The sequence below is a fragment of the Eulemur rufifrons genome, chromosome 7 (assembly GCF_041146395.1).
Source record: "Eulemur rufifrons isolate Redbay chromosome 7, OSU_ERuf_1, whole genome shotgun sequence".
Classification (NCBI taxonomy): Eukaryota; Metazoa; Chordata; class Mammalia; order Primates; family Lemuridae; genus Eulemur; species Eulemur rufifrons.
The window spans coordinates 224,350,854-224,372,788 of NC_090989.1; the positions used below are offsets into that span (position 1 = coordinate 224,350,854).

Below are 21,935 nucleotides of genomic sequence, written 5' to 3' on the forward strand. Positions count from 1 at the left end.
GGTGCTGACTGTTCTGCTTGGAGATTCTTGTGAATCTTTGCCAGTCAGAGCTGGAAAGGTGCCCAGGACCATATAGCCCAGCCCCATCAGTTTACATGTCATGAAACTAAGACTCAGCCCAGTGAGCCAATGTGCTTGAACTCAAACAGCTGGCAAATGGCCAGACCCAGGATTGCGCCAGTAAGTTTTCAGTCTTCTTTTTCTTTGTTCTTTTAGACACATCGATTGTAAAGAAATGGGGCGGCATTATGGTTAAAATACTTGAAGTAGAAATGAGGAAACCTGTTGTCTAGCTATCATGAAATGGTAAAGAATAACAATATTTAAAATGCATTGTCTTCTCTATCTGACCTTCTCCTACTGTTATAATTTTTCTTATCAAAATCAAGCTCAGATCTCCTCATCCCAGAAGCTTCCTAAGCATTCCTAGGCTGAGTTAATAATTCTCTCCTCTTTCCTCACAAGGAACTGTACACATTCCTGTATTATAGTTCTTATCATATTGCACTATACTTATTCAATTATGCATTTACCCTCTCCCACCCACCCACTGGACCAAGCTGCCCAGGATCAGCAACATCATCTTTGACTTTAGTCCCTAGTGCTTGGCAGAGAGCCGAGCACTTAGCGTGCTCTCAATCAATGTCTGACGAGTGAATGAATGAACCAACCACTCTCTCACAGTCTTGCACTCTCAGTGAATCTTATGCTTTATTGGACATAAAAATCACCTGGAGTTGCTGGCTTAAAATGCAGCTTTTCAGGCCACAAGAGCTACTAATTCAAGACCAGGGTAGGGTCCAGGAATTTGCATTTGTATTAAGTTGCTGATGATTTGATGCAAATGGTCCAGAGGTCACACCTGGCAAGTTCTACTCTATGATTAGTTCTGCTTCTTAGTCCCAATGTCATATCACAACTATCTGTTGATCTGAGTAAAAACATAGAGTTTCTCTACCCACCCCCTCCCACCAGCCCATCACCACCATTCTGACTTCCCAGTATGGGTACCAACATTTGAAACAAACCCCAAGACTCCCTTCTAGTAAAATTTGTGAAAATAATTAAGATGATATTTATAAACCATTTAGAGCTCCTTAAAAGAAGCTCATTAAGGAAATAGTATCATGATATGAACCTAGCATCATGAAAATTATCTTAGACATGTCATATTTGGTCTGAGACTGAAATACAGAAGAAAATAAAACCCATACATCATACCTGCATGGATACAGAGCCTGTGTGAGTTCTTGCCCTGGCTGTATTCTTATTCACGGACAGATTTCCTCCTTCACTAGGACCAGGGTAGAGATGAAGAGGGTTGATTTGGACACTGGTGTGCTAAACATTCTTTTCAGACTGGAGTTCTAGATAGCAAACTTAATAACTGATGTTTACATAACTTTTAAAAATCCCAAGTGGTATACCCTGCCCACACACTATTTTATATGTATGCATGTCTTTTAAAAAAATTGTGAATTTAAGCAACTTCACAGGAGAAAGAACTGAAGGAGGCAGTTATTAATATTAAACTACCTCTTCTGTATGACTACGGAAAGGATTTCTGATCCTTGTAGTATATTTCCACATAGATTGTTACGTAGTTGTATTTGGTTCTTCATACTATTTTTTACTCTATCTTACTTTATATGCATATTTCCATGGGTCAACCTGATTTATATTTTTGTAATTTTAATTGACAAAATGATATCCAATGTATTTTGTACTATCATTTGTTCAGTGTTCTCCCTAGTGATGGATGCTTTGGTTATTTTCAATTATTTGCTATCATGCTATCACATACAGAGTTCTTACGCTTATTTCTGCTCAAATTATGTTTTTGTTTGTATGAATTCCGTGGGGTATATTCTCCAAAATGAGATGATTAGCTAAAAGGGTAATGGCAGTTTTATAGTTTGGGTTGCACATTACATACAGTATTACTTTCCAGAGACATGGAGCCAATATACAGCCCCACCTAGGGAGTGAGGCTTGCAGGTTTTCTAACAGCTTGGCCAACGTGGAGTTTTATCATTCTGGCCTATTTCTGCTAGTTTAATATGTGCATAGGGCCTCGCTAGAGATATTTTATTTTGAAGTTCTTTAAATGATATGAAGCAATTCTTTTCCATGTAGGATGATTAACTATTTTCATTTGAAGGACAAACAATTCATCTCTCTGTTTGACAGTTTTGAAGTAATAGGTTTAATTGCCTTTTGTATAATTGATTCTGTAGGGAGAGTAAATGGGATTGGTGTTAGATATTGGGACAGACTCAAAGTGTCAAGGAAAAGACCCATTGTATAGGTCTGAATTAGGACATTCTTAACATGGAGGACTGGAACAGAAATTGCAGTTGACCCTGTTTAAGAAGGACTAGAAAGCAAGAACATTCTGATTTTCTGATGAAAAAAATTACCGGCGCTTTGACATAGGACAATAGATTTTGCTTCCAAATGAAAACAAGACCCTTTCCCTCCTGCCTCTTTGATCTTCTCACAATGTCAGTTCCTTTCCTGAACATTTTCAGATATTCCCATTTCAGAGAGACTACTATGGTGTATGATAAGAAGGGTTTTAGAATGGCCATGAAACTAGAACATGTAATTTGAGAGCTCTTGGGGTAGGACCTGGAGGGAGATGTCTCAGGAGAAGTCAGTCTTGTCTATGGAAAGGCCAGCTTGATCACGGAAAAGGGCCTTGGTTGTCTTGGCCCTCCGTGACTTATGGCCATCTTCTTTTTTTTTTTTTTTTTTTTTTGAGACAGAGTCTCACTCTGTTGCCCAGGCTAGAGTGAGTGCCATGGCGTCAGCCTAGCTCACAGCAACCTCAAACTCCTGAGCTCAAGTGATCCTCCTGTCTCAGCCTCCCGAGTAGCTGGGACTACAGGCATGCGCCACCATGCCCGGCTAATTTTTTCTATATATATTTTTAGCTGTCCATATAATTCTTTCTATTTTTAGTAGAGGTGGGGTCTCGCTCTTGCTCAGGCTGGTCTCGAACTCCTGAGCTCAAACGATCCGCCCACCTCGGCCTCCCAGAGTGCTAGGATTACAGGCGTGAGCCACCGCGCCCGGCCGGCCATCTTCTTAAGTAAGCAAATAAATGATTGCATTGTTGGTTCTAATCTCTTTGCTGCTAAACATAAGCTACGTTGCTGTTCATGCAAGATGGGCCCTTTGTTTTGGACAGTGGTCTAATCTGTCAATTTTTAAAAAATTGGTGACTACCTTGTAATTAAAATCAATCTATCAAGCAAGATTTTGGAGACAAAATCTGAAGTTTTTCTTCCATTCCTAGTTGTCACACTAATTTTGTAGTTTTTTTGCCTTCACTCTTGTCCCTGCAGAATACTCGCATATACATGCATACACACATACATACCTATCTGTATCTACTTTATTTAGATATAATTCATATACCATACAATTCATCCATTTAATGTGTACAATTCAATGATTTTTAATGTAGTCACAGAATCATACATTCATCAGCACAGTCAATTTTAGAACATTTTCATCACCCCAGAAAGAAACCCCATGCCCATTAGCAGCCACACTCCATGTCTCTACAATTCCCCCAACCCTAGGCAAACACTAATCTACTTTCTGCCTCTAGATTTTACTATTCTGGGCATTTCATATAAGGAATCATACAACATGTCGTGTTTTGGTTTAGATTATTTTACTTGTTATAATGTTTCCAAGGTTCATCCATGTTGGGATGTATATCAGTACTTCATTGCTTTTTATTGCTGAGTAATATTCCATGATGTGGATATACAACTTTTTGTTAATGTACTCATCAGTTGACGGACATTTGGATTGTTTCTACTTTTTGGCTATTATAAATAATGCTGCTATGAACATTCATGTATAAGTTTTTGTGTGGAAGTATGCTTGCTTTTCTCTTGGGAACATACCGAGGAGAGGAATTGCTGGGATGTATAGGAGCTCTGTTTAACTTTTGGAGGAACTGCCAAATTGTTTTCCAAAATGGCTGCACCATTTTCCGTTCCCACCTACAATGTGTGAGTGCTCCAGTTTCTCTACATCCTTGTCAGCACTTGTTATTGCCCATCTTTTTTGGGATAGCCATCCTAGTGGTTCTGAAATGGCATCTCCCTATGGTTTCATCTGCATTTCCCTGATGGCTAATGGAATATTTATTCCTTATCCAAGTATTTTCTTATACTTTTTAAAAATTAAATAATGGAGACACTGTAGAAAATTAAAGAGTACAACTTGTGCTTGCTGCTACAACTTCCTGTGGAGTTTCACTTCATTGCATGATAATGTAAGGGGCTGCCACTAGCATGAATGTGCTCCAGCCATTTTCTTCCATTATTTTATCCATTCATCATTCAGAATCCTGGGTAGGAGCATAATTGTCCTGTTTTGGGTTGTGCCCACCCTTTTGATTTTTATTTCTGCCTAGACACTGTACAGCATGAGTGTGGGCATCCTGAAAGGGAGTTGAGGTGCTCTTGAAGGGAAATAACAGATGCCAAAGTTGGGACCACAATCCAGGTTTCCTGCCTCTCGGAGTCTATCACATTGCTGAGGTCGGGAGAAAAGCAGACCATGTTAGAAACCTCATCATGCAGGGTAGTTAATAATTATGCCCTAGTGCACATTATCACAAAGAAAACATAATATCCTTTATAATATTTAAATATATTTAAAATTATAATGTTTAAAATTTAGATATTAATATATACCCTTGTTGGATACAAAGCATGTTTAAAATATATGACCTCGTTTGATCTACAGTAATCTCTCCTAGTTTCTAGTTATATTCAATAGTGGTATTGGTATTGTATGCTTTGGCCTCATTGTGGTTTAAATATGTTTTTATGAACTAGCCTGAGAAGCCAGACACCAACATAATGATGTAATGAGAAAATGTGTTCTGAGTTCCAAACAAATGGCTAACAAATGAGCTCTCTAAAGTCAACCTGTTTGTAAGCTGGGGCTCACTGGCCAGCAGGCTCATGCCAACAGCTGTGTGTAGACAACAGAGAACAACTTTCTATCACATGTGTAGCTCCTGACTACCAGAAGTGTTGGCTGAGGACTCAAGCAATGTCAATATGGATGATGCAAAGGATCACTCCACTAGGAGCAGTTTGGAAAAAATACAGTCCTTGGGAATTCTAGGTAGCATGTAAGGTCCCAGAAAGGAAGTGGAAGTGTTCAAGTAACGGTTCTTTGTTACAGTAAAGGGTTCAGCTGCTTGAAATGAGAATGGCTGGATCAAAATGGCAGCTCAGAGTTTAAAAGACTCTAGTCAGAGATCAGATGTCCTCTTGGAGTGCCAAGTTCTCTGAATGACCAGGGGAGAAGGAGCCAAATGCCCTGGATCTTTTTCTTGGGCTTCAAACTCTTTCTTCTCCTGCCATCATCCTTCCAGTACTGGGCAGCAGCCATGATCACAGGCATCTTGGACTCTGTGAATTCTCAAGGGTTTGTGTTGTCAGACAATAACCACAGTGTCCACCAACAGTCAGTTATGCCCATTGCCCAACCAAAGCATAGGTTTTATAACATGATGGCAAAAATTGCATCTATAATTGTGATGATTTTTAAAAATAATCACTTCATTTAGATTTTTCTATTTTGATCCAAGGTATTCTTCAGCAGAAATAAGGAAACAGTTTACTCTCCCACCAAACCTTGGCCAGTACCATCGACAGAGCATAAGTACCTCCTCTGGCTTCCCCTCTCTTCAACTAGTAAGTATAAGTTACAAGTTTACTTAGCAAAACAGTCGAGTACAGAAGTGCTCAGTGTATGTGTTTGTTTCCTGACTCTCCTTAGATCTTCCTACCACCACCTTACGTTCTTCAACCACCGGTTCCTAACTGCATGGCTGCTTTTTCACATCAGGCAATATCCCTTCTCCCTCCATCAACCGGGGCTTAGAGGGCAAACAGGTCCTTCCCGGGCCGTGGTTCTGACCTCTCTAGACTTAGCAGGCACCCAGGCCACTCAATTTCACCCAAATTATGGTTCCTATTTGGGAAAGAGGGATAACCTGGAAACTTACCACTATTTGTAGTTTGCTTTTAACTGGAAAAGTGTATTCCAAATTCTGAAAAGCCACGTTATAAACCTTCATTCTGCAAAGTTATTTTCTTGGAAATATGATTTATGTGTAATAAAATTTACCCATTTGGGCTATACAATTTGATGAATTTGGGCAATGTAGAGTCATTTAACCACCACTCAATTGATATGGAACACTTCCCTTATCCTAAAAAAAATTCCCTGGTTCCGTTTTGGAGTTTCTCTCCTCTCCCAAACCCCAGCCCCCAACTCAGGCAATCACTGATCTACTTCTGTTACTACAATTTTGCCCTACCTGGAACTTCAGATACTGTAAATGCAATCGTATGGTATGTACAAGCCTTCATTTTTAAAACACATTCCACTTTTAAGTTGAAGATTGCCTACATTTTTATATTAACACCAACTGTGGATTGTGCATACATGTTATATTATTTGAGGACTAAATGCCAAACATGTGCCAAGTGAGATGAATCTGACTTAAACGAGATGGTTGGTAAAACCAAAAGTGAGTGTTCACTTCCTTTGTGAGAGAGCCCTAGCCCTCCTGTACTCACTTCCTCACACACAGCACAGCAGCACTTCTTGCTGGTTCCAGTGGTTGTCTTGAGGAGGTTAGGTTATTTTTTGTTTCTTCTTATTACTTCAAAACCACTTCTGCTCTTAGAAATGTTGTAACCTTCCACTTGGTTTCCGGTAGCCGCCATTTTGTCTCCTGTAACAATTTACACGCCGTATAACTGTGTATCTTTTAAAGGTATGTTTTACTGGAGTGATTTGTGGTTATTTCAGAAGGATAATTTGTGTCTTGTGTCATTAATGAGAGTAGTACTAAAAAACGTGTAGCACCTTTTACTGCAAGAGGTAATTTGTAGATGCCATTTCTTCAAAAAAATCTATTTATGACTCCGGTGGCTTGCTAGATTGCCCTTTTATTTGTACTTTTCCTGTCTGTTTCAAAATTGCAGATTACAATAAAAGCACGTCAAGTGCATAATGTCCATGTTTTCAGATATATTAGATGAGCTCTAAACCATGATAAATTAGATATGCTTGTTGGTTTAATTTGGTGCTAATTATATATTTAATTGAAAACCAAAACATTTTTAAAAAAATTTCTGATTCAAGTTGTATTCCAAAATATGCACAATTTAGTTAAAAAGTGATTGGATATATTTTTAAATTTAGATAAGGTGGGGGAGGGTCTTGGTGCTTTGCTTTTTTGTAAATTAAGACTGCAGCTTTCTGCAGTAGTTGTCTTGGGAAATAGTGTGGACATCACTATTAAGAGACTTTAAGGAAGTTTAACTAACAGGCTTTAACCCTTTCTCTCCACCCCAGCTGTACTTTAATGCTACAGCCTGAAATTTTTTCAGGAGAAATTCTTTGTTTGTGTAAAGTTACAAAGAAAACAAATTGCTTAATATTTGCAAGTATTCTTTTGGTAATTCGCTGCCTTCTTAGTAGGTTTTGATGATAGTGAATTTTGATGAATTACATCATTAGCTAGGTAATCAAGTTCACACGTGGCTTAGCTACCCATTTTCTATGAGAAGATATCAAGAAAATAGCAAAAATAAGCAAAAATGTTAAACTATACAAGAATCATGCGTTTCCACCTGTTGTCATTTAATCCTGGTTGTATTTGCACATGAATATCCTTTAAAATATATCACTTCTGGTTATTCCCATTTATATACTTTTCTGAATCTCCTTTCCCGTCTCTGCTCCACTACAGCATAGTCTGCTGCCCTTGTTCCTTCCACCCAAAGAGCAGAGGCTTGTGGGAGCCACGGGGCTTGAATTCTATTCCTTTTTTTTATTTTTAAAACAGTCTGTTAGGAAATCCCATCTCCCAATGTTTACTTTCTGTCGTGTTGTAATGTCAGAATGAAGTGGCTGTTCTTTCCCTTGAGTCATCTCCCTGAACGAAGGTTCCCCAAAAGAAATCATCAAATTACACGGTGATTTCCTTTTACTTTTAAAATATTATTTCTTTTCATAGAGAGATAACAGAACATTTCAGCAAGATTCATTTCTAGCAAGGCAAAGGATTAGTTTATCATCTAAATATGCACCTTGAAGCAGCTTTAGAAAGCTTTCCTTAAATGAGAGGCCACAGACTTGTTTATCGGATTATTTTGGTCCATTGAAAAATAAGACCAAGTGCATTGGCCGTTGTTTCTCTGATCTTTATTTAGATAACCACCATTTTGACAACGCCACATGCTGATACAAATGGTTGTTTAATTTTAAAAAGTAATTAAGTGAAGTCAAGCTATTTAAAACCTGATCAATTACAAGATTTTTGTTGCTGCTGCTGTTTTGCAAGAGTGAAGAACTTGAAGTCAGATGAATCTGGGGTGGAGTACAATTGCCACTTATTAGTTATATAATTTGGGACAAGTTACTTAACCTTGCTGAAGCCTTCAGTTTCCTCATTTGCAAAAGTGGCATAATAATACTGCCCCCATTAGAGTTAATATAGAATTATATCATAGGTCCTATGTAAATAGTGGCTAATATTGCTGTCTTCTGTATTTGGCACTACGGAGACACAGTGGGAGAGTGAAAGAAGAAGATGAATAAAAGATGGCTTCAGCTGTGAAGGGCTTTATGCTCCATTTGGGAGGACAGATAATGTAGAGGATATATACTGGCTTCAGGTAGGCAGGTGTTTGGAGGAGAAGACATATGATGTACTAGGCTTGATGCAGGAGGCTGAGAAGACTTAGAGGAAGGGTTCTCGGCCCTGATTGTATATTTGAATCACCCAGGGACCTTTAGAAACATACCTGTAGCCAAGCCCACCACAGAACAATTAAATCAAAATTCCCTAGGGTGGGGACCAGTCATCAGTATTTTAAAGTTCCCTGGGGACTTGAACTTGGGGCCCAAGTTGAGAGTCCTTTAAAGAACTTTAAATTTAAAGGTAGAAACATTCCAAATAGGGGAAAGAATATAAAGAAGTGTAAAGTTTCTTCTGTTCTCCAAATTGCAGAACATTTGGTAAGCAAGGATCACTTGTTAATCCTGTAGCTACATAACTGTGGAGGCTTCCGTCATAAATCTGATAAATCAAATGAGAGGAAGGGTGTGTGTTTGATGTTTTTTCTTTTTGTTTTATTGGACTTTTTTGTTTTTTAACTCTAATTGTAAATGTTAGCTGTGATGATTGTGTGTATATACATTTTCAAAGTAGATAAAATATTTTTAAATTTTGCATTTTTTAATATGAAGGGGATCCATCATTTAGAGTTGGTTTTGTGGATGCGATGATAAACTTGCCCTGGGTCTATTTGATACTCCCACCAGAATCCTTTGTGACTAGAGCCATAGAGATTGGCTCTGGCTAGTAAATATCCCTTCGTGTGTAGACTCCTCCATTGGCCTCAGCGTTCTCCATTGCCACAGCCATGTGAACAGGTCGACCAGAGACTCTCTGATCCCAGCGACCTATGTAGGCAAACAGCTCTGCATGCGATGTCTCTGTTCAAATGGAACTGTAAAATACTATTTTCTTATTGTTGAAAGTAGAGGAGAAAGTAAAACATACCAGAGAAGAAAGGATTGGGATCTGTGCCCTAAGGAAGTAAGGAGGATGTGAGACATTGTGTACCTGGTTAATAATATTAAGCTACGGTCTTTCTGGAGGGACACATCCTACTTTTTAAAAGGAGAACAGAAAAGTTTTGAAATGAAATGGAGTGAATCAACTGGACCGTAACGGCTCTGGCTGAAGAAAAGGATGTAAAAAGCCACATCCTGGATCTGTACCAAAACGCCATGGTTACACGACATGTTTGTATATAACATTTACGTTTTATAAAAAAGGCCATCTGATACCTTAGAAGGCATTTATTCTTGTTACGTGTATAGGCCTCTGTGCAGTAAAGCAACCATGTCTTTTACAGCAAAGGATGATTTACCTGGTGAATTGCTTGATAAACATGGCCCTCTTTTGTTCTGCTTCTGCTGTTCTTTTGTACTTCATCCAAGGAGTTGGGCTACACTTCGGGTTTCATTGATTGTGCTGGAGGGGACTTGATGGAAAATGAAAATCTCAATGTAGCTTTCATGCCAATTCACAGTGGACAATAAAATGAAAGACTGGCAGGCATTCTACACACAAAGCAGGCATTTCATGACTGTCATTGTAAAACAGGGGAATCAAACCAGCCTTGGTGAAAATAGATTGATGCCCATCGTGGCATGTCAGCAACTTCTACTCAGGGGCATCAGTGAAAGACTGTTGTCGGTGGAAGCAGGAAAGTGTTTAGTCCATGGGGTACAGTATTTTGAAATCACTGAAGTCAGAAGAGCCTCACTGCCTTCAGCTTCATTTAAAGATAGTAGAGAGCTATGAGGATTGTCTTATTCATTCATTCATTCAAGAAATATTTATTGGTTTTCACTGTGTGTTCGAACCGCTGTAACAGCTGATGATACAATCACGAATATAACAAAGTGTCTATTCTCATAGAGCTTACATTTTAGAATGGGAGACACACATAGACAAGCAAGTGTAGACTGTGTTGGGGGTGGCCAGGGCTTTGAAGAATGGAACAGGGAAAGGGAATAGGGACACAGAAGAGGTGCTATTTTAAACTGGGTAGTCTGTGAAGGCCTCTGTCTAGAAAGGAGATACATGGGCAGAATCCTGAATGAACTTGACAGGGTGTTCCAGCCAGAAGGAACAGCAAGTGCAAAGCCCCCAAGACAAGAGTGTGTGGCATGCTGCAGAAAGAGCAAGGAAGCAGAATATAACCTGAACAGAGTGGGCAGTGGGAAACGAGACCATAGAGAAAGCAGGGCTGGGTCTTAGGCCTTAGAGACTGTGGAAGAATGCTGGCTCATACTCTGGTTAGGACAGGAAGCCACTGGCAGCGCTGAGCACAAGCCCGGTGCAATCTAACTTTTTATAAGGATCACTCTGGCTACTATGTCGAAGACAGACTGGGGGAAGGGAGAGCAGTTAGGAAGATGTCACAATAACTCAGGAAAGCAATGATGGTACTTTGGAATAGGTGGTAGCAGTAGAGAAGGTGAGAAGTGATTGTATTCTGGATATATTTCAGAAGCAAAATGGATAGGATGTTCTGATGGATTATCTGTGGAATGTAAAGGAAAGAGAAGAATCAACATTGACTCCAAAGTTTTTGGCCTGGGCAACTGGGGGAATGTAATTGCCACTTGTTGAGGTGCAGAGGCTTGGAAGATATGGAAAATGCAGATTGGCAGAAAATGATGAGTTAGTTTTGAATTTGTTACCTTTGAGAGGGCCTACTGGATTACCAAATGGTGATGTTGAGAGGTAATTGGAAAATTTCGTGGTGAAGGTTGAGGCTGCAGATGTAAATTTGTACTTCAAAAAAATATTTAAAGCCATGAGAGTAGGTGAGATCATCTGGGAGTGAAAGCATATTGAGAAGAGATGTTTTAGGACTGAACACCAGGGCACTGCATAGTAGGAACAGAACCTAGAAAAAGTGGCATCCCTAAAGTAGAGTAACCAACTGTTCCAGTTTGCCTGGGACTAAGGAGTTTCCCAGTACATGGGATTTTCAAAGGCTGGGACAGACTAGGACAATCAGTTGCCCTCCTGGGAAAGAAAGTATTTCAAGAAGGAGAGAGTGATCAACTGTGTCCAGTGCTGTAGATAAACCAAACCTGAGCGCTGAATTTGGCTACATGGAAGTCTTGGGTGACTTTGACAAGACTTATCTGTTGTGAACTGCCAAGTCCATGTGAGGACCACCCTCCCAGGGGTCAACATGCGTGAGGATACAGGTGCAGCACCTGGAGACATCATGCCCCTTTTCCATACCCACCAGACTGGCATGAAGCCTCCCCAGGGCTGGAACAAAGGATCCAAGTCCTTTGTAACTGTCTGTGTGATTTGGGTCATTTAACCTTCCTGCTTTCAGCATCTTTATTTGTGAAATATTGTTCAGATTTGTTATTTGAGTTGGCTGTCACTGTGCTATCTGTATACTGCACTGTGCTATGTAGATTAACTCTAAACAGTTATGGTTCTGCAGCTCTAGCAGGCGAAACTCTTGTAGCCCACCCTGTCTAGAAACATTAGAAAGGGAATCTGGGGGAATGTAGTTCAGCCTAGCCACGTTGACACATCGTGAAGCCATCACAGTAGGTAAAGCCTGGTTTGGGATCATTTGCGGTTTTAAGTATTTTTCTTTGTTTATTTTATTTTAAAAGGGAGTTTTTTAAATTTTCTTTTTATGTTGATTTTTTTCTTATTACCTATAACAAATGATATGCACAGTATGATAATACATGGTGTCAAGGTGACCTTTTTGAAATTACTTTGGATCATACCATTTAAACTAGTCTTTGGTCTCCACTGACTCGGAGGCCGCATACAGCTCAACAGCTCTGCTGTTAGTTTTGAAAACAAAATAGTTCATTTTCAAGTTTGCCTTTTAAGCTTCCAAGGGCCCAAGTCCTACCTTGGACTGATCTTAGAATATCTCCCACTCCCTACCCCACCCTATTCCCAAACTTCATCCCCATCTAGATGCACTGCCAATTGTAACCCTCTTAAATGTTTGTTTTCTTCATTTGCTTATCACTAAATAGGCATGCGTGTTTGTGTTTGTGTGCTTATGTATGTGTGTGTTTTCATTGCCTCATGGTAAAACCTACTCTTGAGATTTAGACATCAGATAATTTAGAGAACAGAAATCTTTTTTGGTTCCTGGTTATTGTTTGAATTTGCAAGAGGAACAACTGCTCCGAGGCCTAGCTGGGGTCTCCACCCACTTGCCAACAGCAAGGCTAGTTTACATCACATTTGGAATGACCAGTTTCCTCCCACTTTAGTTTCAGTGTAGAAAGGGTAAAGGGGACAAACTATTAAATGCCACTTGTGAGTGGTGCTAGCACTATACTCAGTAATTCCGTCATTACTGGGTGTGTTTACAGTCTGTTCAGTCCTGGACTAGATTCAGACCTCAAGAGTTTATGGCCTTATCAGCAATTGGGCATATTGCCACACAGTTAGTGCTCAGTGATGATACTATGCTCTTTACCAAGTCCCTTCTGCCAAAGATGGCATGATTTACATGTGAGAAGGTTGCAGACTTCCCCATCTCATGGTTGATGAGAGTGCAGCCGCATGGGGGGCCGGCTACCTCTGCTCCCCTGTATTCCTAATGCCTAACTCTGACTTGAACTCAGGAGATGCTCAGCATATAATTGCTGAATGAGGGAGTTGGCCCTGCTGTTCTCCCTGGATAGTCTGTCCTGTAGGTAACAGGTGCTGCTATCAGCCAGGTTTTTCATCATTTGTGGCTTTGAATTTCAGGGACATGACAAATATTATACTCTGGCAGGAACTGATTTTTTTTCTCTCTGATAATTGCACACAAACTTCATTTCTCTGATGCTTCTACTTACTAGTTATTACTGCTCATTTCACCTTGTTTCAAATTGTGCTTCAGTATAATTTTTAAGTGTATATTTTCAGTGCCTCTGCTTGAGTAATTGATAGTCTTCATAATAAATTTCCGTTTATTATCACTTGACTCATTTATTTAAGTATTTTATTATTACTTTGAATGGTCAATCTCATGAGAAGCTCAGAGTGGGTTGTAGTAAATGTATTTTTTGGCTTGCTTCCAAACACACTATTGCCTAGTGTTATAATTATTTCAGAAAATACAGATTCCTTGAAAGGCCCACAAAAGAGAACAATCAAAATTGTAGTGGTTAAGAACATAAAGGAAAAAAAAACAAAGAACATGAGCCTGCCTAGGTTTGAATTCCAGATGGGCTACTTCCTAGTTGTGTAATCAAGGACAAATTATTAAATCTCTGGCCCTCAATTTCCTCATCTGTAACATGAGGATACAGTCTGAACATCCTAATCTGAAAATCGAAAATCTGAAATGCTCCAAAATCCAAAACTTTTTGGGCACCTAAATGACACCACAAGTGGAAAATTTTACACCTGACCTCATGTAATGGGTCACAGTCAAAACACAATCAAAACTTTGCTTCATGCACAAAATTACTTAAAATAGTGTGTAAAATTACCAGACTATGTGTATAAGGTATATACGAAACATAAGTGAGTTTTGTGTTTAGACTTGGGTCCCATACCCCAGATATCTTGTTATTTATATGTAAATATTCTAAAATATGAAAAAATTTGAAACCTGAAACGATTCCAGTCCTGGGCATATTGGATAAGGGATACTCAACCTGTAATAAGAATGTACACCTCATAGGGTTCCGGTGAGGATTGAATGAGATAATGTATACAATAGCCTCGTACAATTTCTTTGCACACAGTGCTCAATAATTATTAATTTAATAGACATAAACTTTACAGTAATAAGACTGGGGGTGCAAAAAAAATCCAGTTTTCCTTATTTCCTATAGAAGTCGTTTCAATCCCTGACTCTAAACTGTTCCATGTGTGGTGGCTGGGTGGGGGCAGGGGAGAGGAAGAGTCTACTTTCTCCTTTGGAGTTGGTCTTATGTAGGTGTCTGTGGCAGACTTACTGGTTCTGTGCAAAGATCATGCCTGTCGTTCCCTCTGGCAGAGTTCAGCGGCGCCATATTGCACACTCAGTACCTACCCAGCTCCTGCATAGACGATCTCTGGCTCCTTTAGCTCCTGCTGGTCCATGTTGCTTCATTTGGGGGGGCACCCTTGTGAGGACTATGGTTCTTTCCTCAGCTGACCTCCTGCTCCCTAGTCAGAACCAAGGGAAACTTCTCTGTCCTTTCTCATATCACCTGGAAGCGCCAGGGAACTCGGGGGTGCTTTGCTGTCAACCACTCTGGTTGTCCTGTCACTTTTCTTCTGCCCCCTTTTGCCCTGGTAAGGGTATTATGTAAGTCAGCCACCTCCAAGAATCCCAGACAGTCACTCACGTCCTCACCACCGTTAGGGACAGCAAGGGTGGGGAGGGGGCCGGGCAAGCCGCATTTCCATTCTCTAATCTTATTTCCTTTTGCTTCTTCAACAGCGCTTTGTTTCTCCTCTCCAACATGAAGCCCTTACTGGTATGTGGTTTCAAAGGGATGAAAAACCGGTTTTGTTAGCACTTCCTTGGGAGAGTACTTCTCTCACTTCAAGGCAGTACAAGTCAATAATCTGGGGTGTTTGTTTTGTTGATCCATTTCCAGGTAGAGGTAGAGGGAACTCTCCCTCTTGGGCTGATGACTCCAAATAGTCTGCCATAAATTAACACTCCATAGGGCTACTGCTGTTATTATTATTTTTTTATTACACAAATCTACTTAATCTAAGTGATTCTTTTACTTCCTTAAGGCAGTGGTTTCTTGGTCTTTGGATTTCACAGAAATGAAAAAAATATTTTGGTTGGGGACTGACAAACGGTTGCCAACTTTTAATTTTATCAACTAAAAAAAACTCTTAAAATTGCCATCTATTTCTACCATTTCTTATAGTCTCTCCCTCCCCTAAAGTGGAAGGATAAAATTGAAGAGCAAAGAGCAGTTCTTTTAAACTGAGTAACTTTAACCATATGAAAGCTCAGCAAATTGCCCTGAGTTTGCTCATGTAGCTGCAGTTCAGTGAAAATTCCTTCCAGATCAGCACCAGTCAGCCCAGCGACATTTGAAAATCACTGTATTGGAGTGTTTGAGCCACTGAGTCTGGTTCATTGTCGGCTGTGATTATATATGAAGTGCTTTCGAGAACCAATCTATAGGATAACTCAGGCCAAAGGAAACACTGTGCCTCACTACTCAGCCAAAGGAGTGTTGGGTTTGCCTGAATTTCTGGAAAATTGCCTTCATTCCCTACTTCACTGTATTTGGGTAAATAAAACATGGGCCTCAGAGAGCTGTTGCAGGAGAAATTATAAAAATTCAGCAAAGCCTTGTGATCTCATTTTGGATCTCCTTAGGACTCCTCATCAAGCTGCAATTACAGAGAGAAAAATTCTGCCTTGGGGTATGATTTTAATTGCTCATCCTGTTATGACTTGACTTTCTGTGCTGTGTTTCTTTCCATATCACTGCTTCTGTTTGACAGCTCCTCCAGAGTCACTTCGTTTTACACCAAGAGTGAAGTACTAAGTCGAAAGGCAAGGCAAGGCAAGCACCTACTGTTGCCTTCGTGCTTTTACCAGAAAACTGTGTGGGAACCAACTTTTTCCTTTCTCTACCCCTTCAGCCTCAGTTCTATGAACCTGTGGAGCCAGTGGACTTTGAAGGACTTCTGATGACACACCTGAACAGCCTGGATGTGGAGCTTGCCCAGGAGCTGGGAGACTTCACTGATGATGACTTGGACGTGGTGTTCACGCCAAAGGAATTTAGGACTTTGCAGCCCTCTTTGCCGGAGGAAGGGTAAATCTTTTTCTCAAAATCTAGATGGGATTGTGACTGTCATGACTATTACCAATGAGCGGGGAGATGCCCTAGATCTGAACTTCTTTTAAAAAAATAAACTTACCCAATTCATTAAGATGTGTGGGGCAACTATGTGATACTCACCTAGGTATAGATAGTTTTCAAATTGGTTTGGCCAGAGGCTTTGAAAAGCTGTGTGGAGACTAAGGGATACAGTGGGACAAGACAGAATGCTCAAGGAGGGTTAAAAGTGCAGGCTGTGGAACCAGACTGCCTGGGGACCAGCTCAGTGACCTTGGACGAATCACATGACCTCCAGTGAGTCACGTGACCTCCCAAAGCCTCAGTTTCTTCATCTGTGAAAATGCCAAGAGCTCTCATAAAATCCATTCAGAAGCATTTTATCTGCTTCCATGTAAGAGACTGAATCAAGTTAGAAGGTCAGCCCACATTTATTGGGCATCTACTATGTGCTGGATACAGGTATAAAGAGATGAATAAGGCAAAGTCCCTTCCCTTGAAGAAAGTGTTTTCCAGTGGAAAAATGGTGGGGGAAACTGTAGAGTGAATATGTGAACAGATACTTAGGTCTTAAGTTTCTGCAGGGGGTTAGTCTATGTGTTTATAGGTTCAGGCATTAGCTCTCAGTATCAAACTAACTATGGAATTATAGCTAAATGAAACTCCTATTGCTTCCATAGTATAAAAACCAATGTCCCTTTGGAGGTTTAGGATGAACTTTTATTTGCATTCACTTTGAAAGCAAAATTAAGATTCACATCGTCCTGGACATTCTCATCTTCCCCAAAAAGTCCCAGAAAGAAGATCATGAAACACAGCCCCTGTCCTCACCACTCTGAGGTATTCTAGTTCCATTTTGGATTTTATTTCGCAGTGATGTGGTTTTACAGTGACCTTCCTTGTTCAGACAGTTCTCATTCACATAGGAGAGCTGCCTATATGTGCAGCTCTATGTGAGAAAGATACTCATTTCCCAGAAAACAAAAACCTTATCATCCTTGAAAAACATTTTTCCCCATTGTCAGTCCATTTATTCAGCTGTGACTTTAATATAGGTAACACCTCTTATTTTTGCCTTTGATAAAGTATCATTTAATTTTATTTCTTTGTGTGAAATATATGATTAATTGTCTTCAAACATGGTCAGAATCTTGGAAAAACCTGTTTAAAATACTTACAATAAATTTAAAGGAAGGAGGATTTGTTTTTAAATTTAATAAGGAAGGTTATTTTTACCTAGCATCAATTTTTGAGTATATTATTATCTTGTCACCATAATTTATAGCTAACACATTATTTATCTGATGACTTTAAAACAACCTTTATTATTTCGATTGTTGCCAAAAAGTCTTCTGTATAATTAAAGCAAGGGATGGTATCATTGTCATGATCAGAGTAAACAATAAGTGACTCCTGTTGAACACCCTGTGCCCAGCCCAGAACTTTACGCTGAGCTGAGATGGCATGTAATTATAAGCATGACCTCTCCAGGTGAGCTGCCTTGTGCAAGGATTCAAGGCCCTGTTCCGCCACTTACTGTGTGACTTGGAGCAAGATCCTTATTATCCCAGTCTTATGTGAAATGAGAATAATAGTCGTGCCTGCTCTATGGGGCCGACTGAAAATTAACTGGATTAATACATGTAAAGTGGTTACATCCGTGCCTAATGCATAGTAAATGGTACATGTGTGAACTTTCCCATATAGATCTTATTAGGTGCCAGATTCTTCTAAGCACTTTGCACACTAACTTATTTACAGCTCTGTAAAGGGGGCAGTCTCCTTATTATCACCACTTTAAGGTGAGGAAACCGAGGCCAAGAAGGGTTGACTCACTGACGGGCTCAAGGTCACATAGCTATAAGGGATTAAGCTGAGACTTGGGCAGTTAGGGTTAGACCACATGTCTAACCTTTACAATATGTCATCTAATATTAGCAGCAAGTCCACAGGTCGGTACCATTCTTATCCCCTTTTTACAAACAAGAAAATTAAGATTTGTTTATCTCGAGTACTAACTCATCTGCAGCAACAGCAAAAAGCTACTGCTGTTCTTTCTGACTTCAAGACTCTGAAACACTAGCAGAGTATCTCTCACGGTGCATTCCTAAGCAGGTAGGACAGAACCACCAAGTTCATGACCACCGGCCAAAGCCAGTGTCTGCAAATTTGTCAAGGCGAAAGACAACTGTTCTTCTTCCTGGCTTTCAAAAAGGAGAACATGCATGTCCTGACAAGGTTACCCAAGCGCAAAAAATACATCCAAATTACCCCTGTCAGAAATAGGTATTTAGACTTATTTTTCTTGTCATGTATCTGATTACAGCAAGTTCTACCTGTCTTGTGTCAGAGCGCCTTCAGGGATAGTTATAGTTTAACACGATTTTCTATAATAGAGAAAACCCACAAAGCATAAAATACCAACATGTTTATCTCATCAAAGTAAAATGCTGTTGCCTCAGGAATATTTCAGACACTTGGAATGAATGGGCAAGAACAGCCTTAGCATTCTCACTGACATGGATTTAAAGTCATGTTGCACTCCTCGGTTCTGATAAGGGATTGTTCTGTTGTCTTTACCCAGTAATAACATGTTTTTGTTTCATTTTCCATCTCATTAGGGTTGAACTGGACCCTCATGTCAGGGACTGTGTTCAGACCTATATTCGGGAGTGGCTAATCGTGAACCGGAAGTAAGTTACTTTATCTCCCCTCCTCTTTATATATAAATTTTTTTATTTATTTTTTAATTAATAGGATCTTTTGGAATGGTTTTGGGTTTACAGAAAAAAATGAGTGGAAAGTACTGAAACTTCTCATACTCCCTCACCATCTCCCCCCACCACCACATACACAATTTCCCCTATTATTAATATTAACATCTTGTCTTAGTGTGGTTCTTTTGTTATAATTGACAAGCCAATATGGATATGTTAACTGGAGTCCATAGTTTACACTAGTGTTCATTTTTTGTGTTGTGTATTCTATATGTTTTGACACATTTATAGTGACATGAATAGGCTTTTACGGTATCACACAGAATATTTCCACTGCCCTACAAATCCCCGGTGCTCCACCTCCTCACTCCTCCCTCCCACGCTGGCAACACCCATGTGTTTTATGGTCTCTGTAATTTCACTTGGCTCCTCCATGTCTTTTTGTGGTTTGGTAATGCATTTTTTATCCCCAAATAATCTTCCATTGTATGGATTACCATTGTTTATACATTCTCTTATAGAAGAAGAAAGTTACATTTTAAACATAAAGAATAGAGCCTTTTTGTTTTAGTTTCATTCTGATGGATTCCTAAGGAAAACAAAATATGTGAATTGAAACTTGGCCTGAGATTCAAAGGTGGCATTTAAATTTTTGTGGCCAAGAAATAAATTACGTGCTAGTCTTCCAGTAAAGGACCTTTCCATCCTTGGGTTAATCGAACCTTCCATGACGTTGTTCTGAGCTTTTTCTCTCCATGCCACTGACCTGGACGGCACCCTCTCATGAGAAACATCTAGGCACGTGGAAATTCTTAACCTGTATGGGTGTACATGTTGGACGGTGGGAGGGGACTGCCTGCAGTCAGTGCACACCCCGCTAGAGTCACATCAGAGAACCTTTGACGAGACATAAGTAGTTTGAAATTCTGATAGCCTCACCTCTCCTATGCTCCTGTAAGAGTTACTGTTCTATGGGATAAATAATGAAAGATGTTGGGGATTGGGTTTATCCAGTTCCTGGAAGTGTTCCATTGAATCTGTGCTGATGTTTTCTGGAGTAGTATCAGTATGCATACTATTTTCAATAGCTGAGAAAGATAAAGCATTGCCTGTAAAAAGTAATTAAGAGAAAGTTGGATGCTAATCTATCGTCTGTTCTAATATGAATGGAAAATGAAGTTTGCCAGGCAGTCAAATGAGATTATGCTTTGCTGATAATAAAAGATTTCAGAACAAGTTGTTCTCAAGCTGTTAAATGTTATTAGAGGTACTTTCTGGATGTTAAAGATCTAAAAAAAATCTGAGAAGAGTCCATAGAAAGGCCCAATTTGATATATTGGTTAATAGTTTTCAGATTTATTTTTTATTTGGGACCTGTACTTTTTCATTGCTAATGGCAATGCAAGCTCATTGGAATATTCTTTTTTCTCTCTCTTGCTCAAATTTAAAAGAAAAAAAGGACTCTTCTTAGAATATTCATCCTAGAAATTTTAGAAATTATAAGCAAACAAAACAAAAACACTCAATTTCACTATAGACAGATAATCACTATTAACATTTGATGTATAGCCTTTGAATTGTGTTTCTTTGTATATGTTTGTATACAAACTAAATCAGAGTATAATACTATTTTTGTAACATAGTAGAAAATCGTCAATTTTCACAGTAAGAGGTGATTATGTCTGTTTGCTATTAAATATTCTTCCTCAACACAATCATTAATGATTATATATTTATACCAAAATTTATTTAACCAATTTTAATGTTTAGATAACTCCCTGCTTTTCAGGTTTATACTTACAATGCAACAATATCCTTCTCACTAAAACTTTGTGCACATTTATGATTTTTTTCTTTGGAATAAATACTTACAAGAGGAAATTCTGTGTCAAAGGGTATGCACAAATTTAAGGATTTAGAACAATAGACCAAAGATTATTAACAGTATATTCATGGATCCTCAAGAATATTGGATGTTACGATTTATTAATATTTCTAATTTTGTTTGTAAAAAGGCTGTCTTTTATCTTCTTTCCTTTGATTATTAGATTAGGCATCTTTTTTCCATATATTTTTTGGCCATTTATAATTTTTTCCTGGGGCTCTGCTTATTTATGAAATTTGTGCATCTCGTTAATATATTTGGTCTTGTTTATCTTTAAGAGCACTTTTGTTTGTTAAAGATATTAACCCTTTGTCTGTCACATATTATAAATTCCTTATCCAGCATGCCTTCTGTCCTTTAATATTGTTATAATTTTTAACATTCAGAATTATTTATGTAGTTAAATCTATATTGATATTTTTTCTAATGATTTCTACTTTTGATGTCATGCTTAAAATTTAATTCACAAACCTATTATTATTTTCTAGGAGTTTAGTATTACAGTGTTAACTCAGACCATTAGCTACTTGATCGTTGCTTCTGTTCCCTAATTTGTCTGCATTTTTTAATCTTTTCTGTAGAAGCAATGATTATCCATATATTTATTCTGTGCAAGTTTTTGCATTTCACCCCATAAAACAAAGCAATATCTGCTTTAACTTTATCTGTGGCAACATACTAGGGATGGGGATTGCTGTTGGCCCAGTTCTCTGCACTCTTGTGTAATGCACCAGTTCCCTGCCCAGAAATCAGCTAGTGGACAGGTAGAAGTGTGCAACTTCAAAACTCATTGTCAGTTTCTTGCAAGCTTTGACTAGTGTTTTATTGAGGCAGTGTCTTTTATTACCCCTCTGTCTGATTCTCTGGTACTCTGCATCTGATACTCTGTG

At 39.1% G+C, this 21,935-nt stretch overlaps 1 protein-coding gene across 1 annotated transcript in view; it reads left to right on the forward strand.

Moving 5' to 3' along the window:
- DOCK8 (dedicator of cytokinesis 8) overlaps positions 1–21,935 on the forward strand; it is a 200,293-nt gene that overhangs the window by 35,534 nt on the left and 142,824 nt on the right. Inside the window, exons 2-4 of the mRNA XM_069474160.1 lie at positions 5,630–5,735; positions 16,244–16,419; positions 19,065–19,136. Of these exons, the coding sequence (XP_069330261.1) occupies positions 16,292–16,419; positions 19,065–19,136 (200 nt within the window). The 5' untranslated portion in view covers positions 5,630–5,735; positions 16,244–16,291. The remainder of the gene's footprint in view (positions 1–5,629; positions 5,736–16,243; positions 16,420–19,064; positions 19,137–21,935) is intronic.